Source organism: Sinocyclocheilus rhinocerous, unplaced genomic scaffold, assembly GCF_001515625.1.
Source record: "Sinocyclocheilus rhinocerous isolate Xijiao unplaced genomic scaffold, SAMN03320098_v1.1 scaffold492, whole genome shotgun sequence".
NCBI classification, from domain to species: Eukaryota; Metazoa; Chordata; class Actinopteri; order Cypriniformes; family Cyprinidae; genus Sinocyclocheilus; species Sinocyclocheilus rhinocerous.
Window position 1 is genome coordinate 1,309,402 of NW_015626069.1, and position 12,858 is coordinate 1,322,259.

A 12,858-nucleotide genomic window follows, 5' to 3' on the forward strand; every position below is an offset into this window, starting at 1 on the left:
GTGTTAATTTCAACATTTTTATTATTATTATTACTACTACTACTACGGTTCAGTACTGTTTTTTTAATAAAGCATTATTTTAGTTTTTGTTCAGTATCCATTTTAAAAACTATCGGTTAATTAATCGGTATCGGCCAGTGTGGTCCAACCTAGCTATCGGTATCGGCAAAATCCACTATCGGTCGACCTCTACTAAATACCTCATTTATTTACATTATAAGCTATCAGCACCATATTCTCACTATATCATACTATATGTGCCATAAAAGCCTGATGTATCAATATATATATATATTTCTGACTATCATTTAATATGTCAGGCTTTACAGGGTTACAATTATCATTGCATTTAAATAACAAAATATCAAATTAGCTTGTATCAGTAAAAAAAAAAAAAAAAATTTATTTATTGGTGTGTATTGAAAAAATCCAAAAAGGTTGGCACTGTATTAAACCAGTATTAAAAACTTTGTTCATATTTAATATAGGGCCTAACGAATTAAAGGTTTCTGGGAACATTTTCTTAGATATATCTTTTCAGTGTTTAAACTTTAGATGACAACATAAAATACAAGCAATCAGACATATTCAAATACTCATGAAACACACAGATGTATGTAAAGACCATGAAGAACACTCCGATATGAAGTATAATGTTATGTGTTATGCGAAAAAGGACATTAATTACCAATGCTTTTGCAAGAGAATCTACAGTTGTGCTCAACTGTAAAGAGTCTGCAAGATATTTCTCATTATAATTGGATTTTGGCTCCTATTTTGTACCGCATATATACATATATATATGCAAAGACATGCACATATCTGTTATGTGTCAGCATCTTCAGGGCAGTAGTAATTTTAAGATTTTATCTCTTGTTTTTGTAAAATGCTAAACATCATTACCGATTCTGCAAATGCTGTCTATACAAATGCTTGTAAACAAGCACAACTGTATATAGATAAACTGTGATTAAATGTTCACTACAGTTCAAATGTTTCGGGTCGGTAAGATTTAAATTTTTTTTTTTTTTTAAAGAAGTCTCTGATGCTCACCAAGGCTGTGTTTATTTGACCAAAAATACACTAAAAACTTTAAAATAACAGTTTTCTGGTTGAATATAATTCCAAATATATTCTGTGATGGCAAAGCTAAATCTTTTGAAAGTACTTAATGTTATTTTTGATCAATGAAATGCATCCTTGCTGAATAAATGTATTATCGTCTTTCAAAAAGAAAAATCTTACTGACCCCAAACCTTTGAACAGTAACATATGATACAAGTAAACTGTGTGAGACTGATTTTTAGAGATTATTCATGAAAATATTAGTGTATAAGCATGCTCCCACAACAAACAGCAAGTACGGGTTATATCCTTATGGAGTGTAATATGGGGTCACTCACCCTTGAGGAGGCTGTGGGCGTTGCGGGTGCGGAGGGTAGAGAGGCGCAGCTGTGGGCGCTGTGCGATGCAGATGAAGATGAACGGGTGGGCGAGGCAGTGCGTGACGAAGGTTTGGATCGCCGCCCCCGGGACCGGAAGGCCGCCAGACCCTGCGTAGCTCCCTCTGGAAGAATGAACTTTTCTCGAAGCTCCAGGTTGGTACGTCCACGAGCTGCAGAAGATGAAAGGAGGAGAAATTAAATCAGCTGCTAGGCTGTAAGGGACGATGATTAGGCGGAGAGCAGTGTGAGTGGAGAGAGTCAGCACTTCCTCCGGCCCACTGCTTTGACTCAATGCAGACAGAGGGATCGTTTACCCACTTTAAAAGCGGTCAGTGTGCGTGGTGGACACGATGCAGGGGGTTAACAGTGAAGTGAGTCAGAGCAAGCATCTTCAAAACAAGAACTCACTAAAAAAAAAGAAAAAAGCACAGCTTCCCTCAGCCCACCACGTAAAAGAGTGCACACGCATAAACAGCGTTGAGAGATACCTGAGGGTCATGCCTGATAATGCTTTAGCAAACACTGAAAACCAACGCAAGCTTCCATGGAGCATTCTCAATAACAGACACCCAACGCAGCAGCCCTTGCACAACACACAGACCAGAGCAGCCAGCTGAGAGCGAGAGAGAGAGAGAGAGAGAGAGGGCTGTGCACAATGGCAGCAGTAGCTGTGGTCAGAAGTTCCCTGTTATGCCCTCAAGACATCAGTGTTGGGGAGTATCTAACTAAAAGCACAGAAAATTCAGTTAAATTTTTCAGTAGTGTTACAATAGGACATATCATGTAGCCTTACATACGAGCAAAATGCAACAATCAAACACCATTCCCTTATACTGGGATTTTAGGTAATCGTTTAGATAATTAATTGCGCATTCATTCAGTCCCTGCATAATATTTTATGCCTACTGTTTTGTAGCAAAACATTTAATCAAATGCTGCTGTTCATCAATGTTTTCAACAAAGTTATATAAACGTAGGGTGTTCTGTTATTGTTAACTAAAAATAAAAGTAAACGATTAAATTTTTTCATTAATTGAAAAAAGCTAAATCTAAATATTAGATGAAAAACTTAATGTTGCCTTGGCTAAAATAAGCTAAAGTAAATAGAAACATAAAAAAATAAATAAAAAATGACAAAAGCACAACCAAATTACTAAAATGTATTAAAAAAAAAGCGAATTCATGTATTAAAGCTATTAAAATATACATAAAAACTTTAATAGTGTAAAAATAATACTAAAATGACACTGGTTTCCAATTAGTTGTATTTATTAAGCCAATTTTCCTCAAGTTTAGCAGGTGTCCTAACCACAGATGTAGTTCATCACATTAATCGCCAACCTGACCCACTAATATTTGACAACTACAAAGAGTCACAATTCTTTTGTCTTAATCCAGAACAGTGATTCAACTGCTTTATTATCTAACAAACGTCTTTTTGTTAAATGTTTTGCTTAAAAATTACCTTATCTATCTTTCTTAAAATAAATAAAAGCCACTTGATTTGACATTGCCATAAACTATCAGTGGTCAGTCACTTACATAGTTTGTGTCCTTAGCTACTGTTTTGGTATTAGTGTGTAGTGTGGCTAATTAATTTTTCAAAAAGTGTGATTTTACTGTACTTCAACTACTTTAAATTATAAGTAGCTTTTAGCGTGGCAAGCTACAGTTTCAAAGTAGCTTCCCCAACACTGCATGACACTCACTTTTCCATCAAACCCAGTCAGAGCAGGGCAGTCGATAACTGCCGCACCATATAATTTCCTCCCCACAAGCCTGGTGGGGCCTGTAATTCATTTCTCCATGAGTAATTGCTCTTCAAGAGTTGCTTCAAACAATATTAGAAACCCCAAGCCTGGCCACACCCTGGGTCCTGGATGCTTTTACACTTGCAATATTCATCCAGGACACACATAAAAGGAATCGAGTCCAGGCCTGGCCAAGCCTGGTTTGAATGGTTAGCATGATGCTAGCTGACACATAGACCTCACACGCTCACACACTCCACATACACTAAAAGACACAGCAGTGATGGGATGGACCCAAAGCTGGACAAAAAGGTTTAGCGGCTCAGAATGGAATAGACAGACAGATGCCGTCAAACAGGAGAAGAGTTAAGAGGTGAGAAAGGAGAGAAGATGAGGTACCTCTGCAGCAGAAATAGCCAGGAGTGACCGTCACTGAGAGACACAAGAGACAACATGAAAACACGCATTCACACCATCCCACAGAAAGAGTCACATACGCACACTCACGTTCTGTTGAAAGGGATAGTTCACCCAAAAATGAAAATTCGGTCATCGTTTACTCACCTTCAATTCGTTCCAAACATGTATTAATGAGAAATTTAGCATATGTCAATCACCTCAAATTGATTTGTGTTTAATGTTACTGACGTTAAATCTAGCATTCCTCATTTACTTGCATTGTATAGAAGAGCAGCTTAAACATTCTTCAAAATATCTTCTTTTATGTTTTACAAAAGAAAAAAAGTCATACATGTTTAGAAAGATGTTTGGGTGAACTTTTCCATTAAGATCTCTTGCTTGGCAACAAAAGGGAATAAACTGTCTACAAACACCATTTTTGGAATATAAATATGCATTAAGTATCTCAAATCAAAATGCAGGAAGTTATGTAAACACGACTGAGCCAGAATTCTCAAAGCGCAACTGATTCATTATGAGCTCCAGGCGTGAGGGTGAGAGCCGATTAGAATCAGTGTCACGGTCAGCAAAGCACAGCAAAGCAACAAAGAACCAAACGAGGTGTGAGTGAAAAAGAGGGAAAGAGAGGGAAACCAAACGAGTGAAAAAGAAGAATATCCGAACTAGAAGGAGAGAGAAAAACCCAACCTATGCGAGATGATATGGAGCTGCTGGAGTCAGAACGGAAGATTTTAAGTCCTGGATGTTGCACTGGGGAGAGATAAAGAGAGATAGGGGAAGGGGCAGAGAAAGAGAGAGGGAGAGACCTAAGGAACATGCACCATGCACTACAATTGTACAAAATAAAAAAGGAGGATGAGAGGGAGAAAGAGAAAGAAAGGGCCAAATGTGTAGGCCATGCATATAAAAACAACCACCATGGGAAAGAGATCAGGAAGTAATAGGAAGTGATGGAAGATGAGATGAGAGTGAACTCAGATAGTACTGATAAGATGAGAACACTCATAGAAAAGAATGAATACATGAGTGAAAGATGATGAGATAAATGATAAAAGTATTGAGTGGAAATATGAATAATGCTGTGTCAACAACTCTGTCTGTCAGTGTTGAGCACTTCCTGGAATCAATTTCATGTCCCTAAAGAGCAAGTTTCCTCCAGCTGTTATGTCAGACTTACCTCGACAAGGGTCGTTCTTCACCAGGAATTCATCCAGCGCCATCCACCCTCCTCCAACTCGAACCATGACTGTACTGCGCAGGATTCGTACAAGACGCAGCTGCTGTGAGTCTCCGAACTGAGGAAAAGCAAAGGAAAGAAGAGGAAGAGTGGAGAGGAAAGAATGTGGATAAGAGAGGGAACAGGACAGACAGAGAGATAAAGGATTATAATTTCAGAATGTCTTTTAAAGGGCTAGTCCACCCAAAAATTCTGCTCATGTTGTTCCAGACCGGTCATTTTTAGTGTGGAAAAAAAAAAAAGAGTGAACATTTTTGAAGGACTTGCATTTGTAATACGATTTGCATGAAAGTTCCTCAAAATCTTTCCATTTATGTACCACAGAAGAAGAAAAAAAAAGTTTGAAATAACATGAGGTTTAGCAAATAATCTGAATTACAATGGGTGAACTATTCCTTTAAGATCATATTCAAATTTGTTAATTATACTAATTATATTATGAAGCACCAGGCAAATCAAAGGAAATCACACTGCGACATGCAGCAAACCACGTTTTTTTAAATCTACATGATTAATGTTAAAGCCTGCCCAGTTCAAATCCCATCTCTACAATAAACACCACACCACAGCAATTCTCTAGAATTTCTCTTTTTTTACTTCAAAGAATTGCTTTGGTTGAAGGTTTATTTTCTCTAAGTCAAGAAATCAGCCACTGGATAGTTTTCCTCCACCAAAAGCCAAAAAAGTCATAACAGAAAGCCCTGTAAATCTGAACCATTTCCTGATCATGATAAATCATTTTCAATAAAAAAACAAGCACATCCCAACCACGACACATAAGCTGAACCTTTGAAATCTGCCTCTGGATTTGGAAGGCGTATATAAATGCATTTAATATTTTGGCAATAGTACTGCATTTTTTGTCTCCCAAGACAGGAAATGCCCACTGAGAAAGCAGGAAGGCACTAAAGAAATCCCCATTTCAGACAGCAGCCAAGAATGTGGGCTGTCCACAGGGAATTCTTAGCTAGTCCATGCAGAAACTGTCCTGTGTACTGATTTAGATCTGGCTGTCTGAAAACCCCCAGAATAAAAGACCAGCTTCTACAGTGGGAGCTCATGGGAACTGTGCAAAGGCAACAGATTTCAGAGAACATGCCACAAACACACTGTTCACTTTACCTGATTCCCAAGGAAGAACTACAAAAAGTCCGGTGCACATGGAGGAGGAATAAAACAAGAGGAAAAAAAAAGAAAAAAAAAGAGTGAAATAACAGATACAGACATAAACACATTAACCTTTTATTTTGGTATAACGATTCATTTCCTTTTAACTATTCCTAAAGATAGCATACAATGGAGAAAATGCCCATGGGGGGCGTGTGATTTGTTGCTATAAGCAGGGTAGAGTGCTTGTGAATGGCTGCTTGAAAACAAACACAATGAGGCCACCACACAAGGTGAAGTAGTAAAAAGACAGACAAAGACGGACAAACATCAGGATGTGGAGTTAGCATTGTGGATCTGTAGCCTGTGCAATGCAATAAGTTAGTAAACGGTCTTGTCAAAGATCATTAACCAATGGATAATGATGCTGAGGTATGAAAGACCACTCAGTGATCTTGACTGCAGCAGCCACGTCTGATGGGTTGATCATTAGTTGGGTGTGAAGTGTTATGGTGGTACTGCATACACACACAAAACTGCCAAGGCACCTTTATTCCAAAATGACCAAGTCATACTGATGTAACTGAAAGAGTGTGATGCTGGTTAGAGTCGTAATATTACAATGGCAAGCTTGGGTATGATCGGAATGAGGAGGTGTGGTGATAAAGCAGCTCATTTATGTACCTTTATAAATGTCATATTAAATGCATTGAATTCTTGCTTGATTATTACTATTGGGCACCCGATTCTCACCCTGTACTTGTTCTCTCCAATCTGCTCAACCTGAAACCTCTTGGCACACTTACACTGGGCCACTTGTCTGGTGACCTGGGATACAAAAAATGTGGATTTAATTCAGCTTAAACACATCAAAAGTTCATTATCATGCCAAACCCACAACATTCGTTTTCTTGTCATCGTCCATACCTCATCTTCGATCTTATCAGCGTCTGTTGTGGGTCTGTAAGCATCTTTGTTAGGGTGCAAAGCAGCCACAAATTCATAGTAGTCGATGTAGCCATCACAATCACGGTCAAAGATATCAGCAACAGCTGTCATCTCCAGCTTGCTGGTTGGGAACTCTGCAAAAAAAAAAAAAGCATAGTTAAACTGGCAATTAAAAAAGGTACATGAAAACTAAGATTAGCAGGCAAGTCCATGAGGACGTACTTGATGCCAAGATGCCATCGATAAACTCTTGGCGAGTGATCTTTCCATCCTGGTCCTTGTCGATGCGTCGGAAGAAGTCCATGACTCGAGACTTCTTGTGGTTCATCCAGCGCATGTATTTCTTCCTCCACACATCAAAGTCAAAGTTGGCAAACTCTTTAAGCTGTGAGTGGAGAAAAGTCACGAGTTATTACTTCTACTGTTCAGATTTCATCATTTTAAATCACTTATTTTACTACTATTACACAAAGAGTAAAATTAAGAGTAAAAAAAGAATAGTAATAATAATAATAATGTAGTAATAGATGCAATACCTCCTCTAGTCTGTCGAGAGCATCATTCAGCTTGCGCTGGCGATCGAGGGCGAGCAGCCACACTTGTTGCCAGTGGGAGCAGAGCTGGGTGAGGCGAGGGTTACCACCGGTTACCTGTACTGAGTGCTGTTGTTGCTGCTGCTGCTGGTGTTTTCCTGTAAGGAGGGCACAGAAGAGTATGTTCAGAATAGCATACTACTGTACTAAGTGAATTCTGAGGTATATTAGTATGCATACTATGCACAGCATACACGTTTATTGTACATATGGAATACCTTAGTGACTGACTACACAATGCACTGTGCTTGGCTTGACCTTAAATTTCTATTTTTCTCATTTTTATCCTTTATAATTGCTTAATCTCTTTCACATCCTATTTTTAAAACATAATAGGCAGTATACAGTATACACTGCCCAGTATTAAGCAGTGAGCACAGTTATTGTAGCTCAAATCTACACTTCTGCTCAAAAGTTGCAATAATTGAAATAATATTTCATAAAATTTTACTGTATTTTTAATCAAATAAAAAATAAATGCTGCCCAGCATAAGATACTTCTTTTAAAAACATTTTAAAAAAAATCATACCAACCACAAACATTTGAACAGTAACGAATGTAAAGGTTTTGTGTTTGTATGCAGCATGAGTGCAGATGAGGATAAAGTCTCTTACGGGCCCCTCTCCTGTCTGACAGGCTGCTGGAATGTTCTGCTGGTTTCCTCTTGTATGTCTTTGTCACTTTGTCAACATCAGGCTGTTTTCGCGTCATTTCTTCCATAAACACCTGATGGAAGAAAACAAAACCAATAAGAAACCTCTCAGCACTAAACAATGCAATTAATATTAAAAGGGTCCGCTGATGAATGGAGGTGTCCCGCTCACCTGATGCTCTGTAATTAGTGTCTTCAGTTGAGGAATGTCCTGGGGGAGTGGTTCAGTATCACGCTGCACCAGTGTGGTCTCCGCCCACTGTAGCCATGACAACAGCTCCTCCAGTAGTGCAGCATTGTTGAGCAATTCAGTCAGAGCCGTCTCCAAGCGCTGCTCGTGCTGTTTGGTCCATGTCAGCACCTGTAGTGCAAATATTATAATATTACATTTGTATTATATACGCACTTCAGACTTATTATATTAGGTTGAGACATTTGCTTGACTATCATTTATCTAACTTTTGGCCCAGACAGGCTTCATACCTCTTCAAAACGAGCTCTGATGATGGTGATCCAGTGTTTGATGGTTGTGATGCAGTCTGGGTGGCACACAGCTAGGATGGCTTCACCCATGCCAGCAGCTTTATTGACATCCACTCTCTTCTCCTCCACTGTCTGCATGAAATCCCGGTGCGTGTGCAGTAGTGCCTGCAGAGTCTCTACCTCCTCTGGCAGGACGCCCCGGAAGCGCAATGTTTGCTCTGCCTCCGAAAGCCACTCCAGCAACATCTGAACAGCTGTGCGGAACTCCTCTGCCTGCAGAAAAAGAGAGACAAAAATAGACAGTCAGACAGACAGACAGAAAGAAGAAAATATTTACACTACTCTTGGTTTCATTCAAAACCTAAAAACAGTCAGACGTACCTGTTTGAGGGCCTGCTGGAGGCGAGTCTGTTTTGAAACAGACAGGGCACAGACTGTTTCCCAGCGGTTGCTAAGCTCCTGCAGTTGAACTTTGACCCAGGCGGTGTCGTCCCGGCCCGTCTCCATCAGCTCTCGGGCAGACCGCTTCAGAGCCTGTACACTACTGGTCCTTTTTCCCAGCTCTTTCTGGAAGACCTGAGGAACAATAAATAAAGCACTACTGCTTAAAACTCTGTCCTACACAGAAATGCCTAGTATAAGGTCTCATTCAAGCCTCACTGTGTAAGTGATGACACAATGTGATCAAAAAATATTGAGAAAAAATATTGAATATTAGGTAGTAACTTGTGGAAGCGGTTGCGGTAATGAGAGAAATCAGTCAATATCAAATAAAAATGTTGATTTAAAAATATGCACATTTTCACAGTTTCAAGTAACTGTGCTTGACTGTTACTAATCAACTCTCCTAATGGTATTGACATCTTCAGACTGTTGTGGTAATTGGAAAAAAAAAAGATTAAACTGAGTAAAATTTTACTACTTTAAAACTCACAGATACTTTACCTTGTTATTAATGACAAAATAGGAAATTTGTTGACGCAAGTCTTTTAAAGCAAGATTTCCTGAGAATCACCCCATTAGTACCTTATGGGAGTCCATTAGGTTGGAAACAAGATCCAGATCTCCATGGACAGGCTGGTCCTCTGCAAGCTGAGGTTCCACACGATATAGCCAGTCAACAAGTGCCTGGAGAGCCTCAGCAAACTGACCTGAGAACAAGAGGGCTTCCTCCAACTTGTGTTGTCTGAAGAGAAAACATTCCAAATTATTTTCTTTTCTTCAATTCATTCAACATTCAATCATTACCCAAATGGGTGAAGTCATATGGCAGAATTTCTCACCTCTCCACGCTCTTTCCACAAACTGTGTCCCATTTGTCACGGACCTCGCCCAACAAGTTGTCCAGTTTTTGTGTGTCTGCTGGCAGTGTTGCCTTGTCTCTCATGGCCTTCCCAGAGCGCACTGTGGTGTCATACACTGGCTGCTTGGAGCCAAGAGACTTCTGGAACTCCTGCAGTACAGTGATTAACAGATAGAGGGCATGAGAGACAAGTCTAAAAGTTTTCAACTTCACAAAACATTTTAATGCATGCATGCGTGCTGTACCTTATGTTTGGCCAGCTGGATTTTAATCTTGTCAGGCTCATTAGAGATTTCCAGCTCAGAGTCCAGCCTGCTCTCTGCTTCCTCTAACCAGTCTGTCAGTTTCCTCCAGGCCTCATGAAACTAGACAAGAGAAGACTACCAACATCAGACGGAGAAAGGCATGAACAGAGCAACACAGACAGAGTGAGGTAAACCAAAAAGTACCTGTTTGGCTCTCTTGCGGGCCTCATCCAGGTGACGTCCTCGGTCTAGTGATCTCTGCACCAGTTTGTCCCAGCGGGCCTGTACACTGAGCAGCAGGTTCTTGATGAGAACCACATCCTGTTTGAGACTGGCAAACCGCAGCTGAGAGCCAGCTTTCTCCAGAGCCAGAACCTGCTCTCTGTGAGTGTTCACCTCATTCACAAACACCTGAAATATACAGGAATGAAGACAAGGACTTACGTTACTCAAAAGTATTCAATTATTTTACATAAACAGTAGCATTATTCCCCTCTTATCAAAAGCAAAAAATATGTGTACTACTTAAGCAAGTCACATTTTCTGACCAACCTTGTGCTCATCTATCTGGAATAGGACTGTGTCGAGAATGAGGCTGGGTGGCTGAGCCATGTTGAGAGTCTGCTCTGCCTGTGTCAGCCAGTTTACGGTGTCCTGCAGGGAGGTCTGGAATCCTGTTGCCAACGAGACGGCTTCCTCCAGTTTATCCTGTGGAAAGAGACGAACACACAGGCAGAGGTATCTTAGAACTGGAAAGCAGAATAAGATACTTCATTCATCTGTTCATTAATGATCAAATCTGTTATTTAAACATGGATGTAAGGTCATGAATCTATCTTTGGATCCCTCACCCTTCTGTCATCCATTTTGGTATTGAGACTGGCCCACTTGTTCTGTAGCATGGCCAGGTTTTGCTGGGTCTGGGTGGTACCAGGTCCTGCATCCTCCCCTCCTCTGGCCAGCAGAATGGACTCTCCCTGATCCAGTAGCCGATGGTACTGCTCAGTCCTCTGGGTCAACTGAGCCTGGAGCTCCTACAAACAGGAAAGAGCAGGATAAGTTGATTATATATAACTATATTAAATATAACTAACAGATTAAAAACTTTATTGAATATTAGAAATGTTGGAAACTAACTGAAATAAAATGTTTAAGTAAATTACTAAAACCAATAAATTAAAGCTAAATAGACATAACAAAATCAAAACTAATAAAAATGACAAAAGCACAAAATTACTAAACCTTAAACAAAAAATCTCATTCAAAATATTAAAATTCACTCAAATAGCACTGTCAACAAATAACAATATAAAGCAATTAGGCTTTTCCTAATAGAATGCAAAGGCAGTATTTAACATATTACTAATGTTCTTAATTTCATGCAATTTCTTTTTTCTCCCAAAAATTCTAAATAAATATTTATTTGCTATAATAATAATAATAATAACAACAACAACATATAAAATAAATGCTCTAATACGTTGCATATTTGAGAGTGGCTGATATCTAATGAGTGGACTAGAGGTGAACTCATTTTGTGTACCATGTGTTGCTGCAGCTGCTCTCTGGCGGTCTCAGGCAGGCCACCTGTGGGTTTGGCAGCGGACAGCTGACTCTCTGTGCGTCTGAGCCACAGCAGAAACTCCTCCAACTCTCCATGGAAACACTCCGCCTGACACAGAAACCATGCAAGGGAAAGACAATGAGCTAATTGATAGGACACCTGTACTACAATATTAAAGAGAACCATTCTCGCTGCACAGCAACCCTTCAAACGGTGCAAATTATGCATTTCAGGCTACAAACATATGCAGATGCACTTGTTTTTTTAATGGTGCTTTCAATCAGATCTTTCTGTATAATGATGCAGTAGTAATATCTAGAGCACCTGTTGCAGGGCAGCTTCCAAAAGCTTCTGCCTCTCATCAGTCTTCAGCAGAAGGTTCTTCCAGCTGCGGTTGAGCTCATCCAGCTGGTCTCTCAGGTGGTTGATTTCATCTCCAGGACTGGACTCCAGAAGCTCAGAGCCTGCACTGTTCACTGTCTCCACTGTAGCCCGATGGGACAGCACGTCGTTTCTTAAAACCTACAAAGACAGCTTGATTAAAGGAAACTGCTTTAAAAAGGAAATAAAAAAGTAGAGTACATAAAAATGTCCCAAATATGCCATACATGATGCTTAGCCAGCTCAATTTCGATGGCCTTGGGGTCAGAGCTGATGGGTCGCTGGGTGTCCAGTGTGGCGTGAGTGTGACTGAGCCAAGACTGCAGCTCAGAGAGAGCATGCTGGAACTGACCTAGAGCCAACAGTGCACCCTCCAGTTTGTGCTGAGAGAGAAGACAGAATCAAAATACAATCAAGAGTAAGAGCATTTCCTGTCTACCCTCTAAAATGCAGTTGAATTTAATTTAAATTGATTTGATATTAGTTTTCACATTTCATTTTACAATACCAATATTGAATAATGAGTTAATATTATTATTATTATTAATACATTCATAATTCATTAGCCTAACTGTAGGCTGCTTTATGGAGCATTAATCTGAGGTTATCAATGTGTGTTTGGCTATATTTTACAATGCTATTGAACATGGCTCATCTGAATTTAGAGTCTGAATGATCTGTTTTATAAGTAATTGTTTTGTAAAAGCAAAAGTAGACTGAGATAAGAA

The 12,858-nt window shown here is 39.6% G+C and overlaps 1 protein-coding gene across 2 annotated transcripts in view; it reads right to left on the reverse strand.

The window, feature by feature from the left end:
* Window positions 1-12,858, reverse strand: part of macf1a (microtubule actin crosslinking factor 1a) — a 201,704-nt gene that overhangs the window by 5,456 nt on the left and 183,390 nt on the right. For both annotated transcript variants that reach the window (XM_016515233.1, XM_016515239.1), the window contains 21 exons: window positions 12,358-12,513; window positions 12,074-12,271; window positions 11,729-11,857; window positions 11,037-11,219; window positions 10,738-10,893; window positions 10,390-10,596; window positions 10,186-10,305; window positions 9,921-10,090; window positions 9,664-9,823; window positions 9,019-9,213; window positions 8,638-8,910; window positions 8,327-8,515; window positions 8,117-8,228; window positions 7,445-7,599; window positions 7,131-7,293; window positions 6,888-7,042; window positions 6,714-6,788; window positions 5,976-5,993; window positions 4,794-4,911; window positions 4,304-4,366; window positions 1,404-1,615 (listed from right to left, as the gene is read on the reverse strand). In XM_016515233.1, coding sequence (XP_016370719.1) covers window positions 1,404-1,615; window positions 4,304-4,366; window positions 4,794-4,911; window positions 5,976-5,993; window positions 6,714-6,788; window positions 6,888-7,042; window positions 7,131-7,293; window positions 7,445-7,599; window positions 8,117-8,228; window positions 8,327-8,515; window positions 8,638-8,910; window positions 9,019-9,213; window positions 9,664-9,823; window positions 9,921-10,090; window positions 10,186-10,305; window positions 10,390-10,596; window positions 10,738-10,893; window positions 11,037-11,219; window positions 11,729-11,857; window positions 12,074-12,271; window positions 12,358-12,513 — 3,207 coding nt within the window. The remainder of the gene's footprint in view (window positions 1-1,403; window positions 1,616-4,303; window positions 4,367-4,793; window positions 4,912-5,975; window positions 5,994-6,713; window positions 6,789-6,887; window positions 7,043-7,130; window positions 7,294-7,444; window positions 7,600-8,116; window positions 8,229-8,326; window positions 8,516-8,637; window positions 8,911-9,018; window positions 9,214-9,663; window positions 9,824-9,920; window positions 10,091-10,185; window positions 10,306-10,389; window positions 10,597-10,737; window positions 10,894-11,036; window positions 11,220-11,728; window positions 11,858-12,073; window positions 12,272-12,357; window positions 12,514-12,858) is intronic.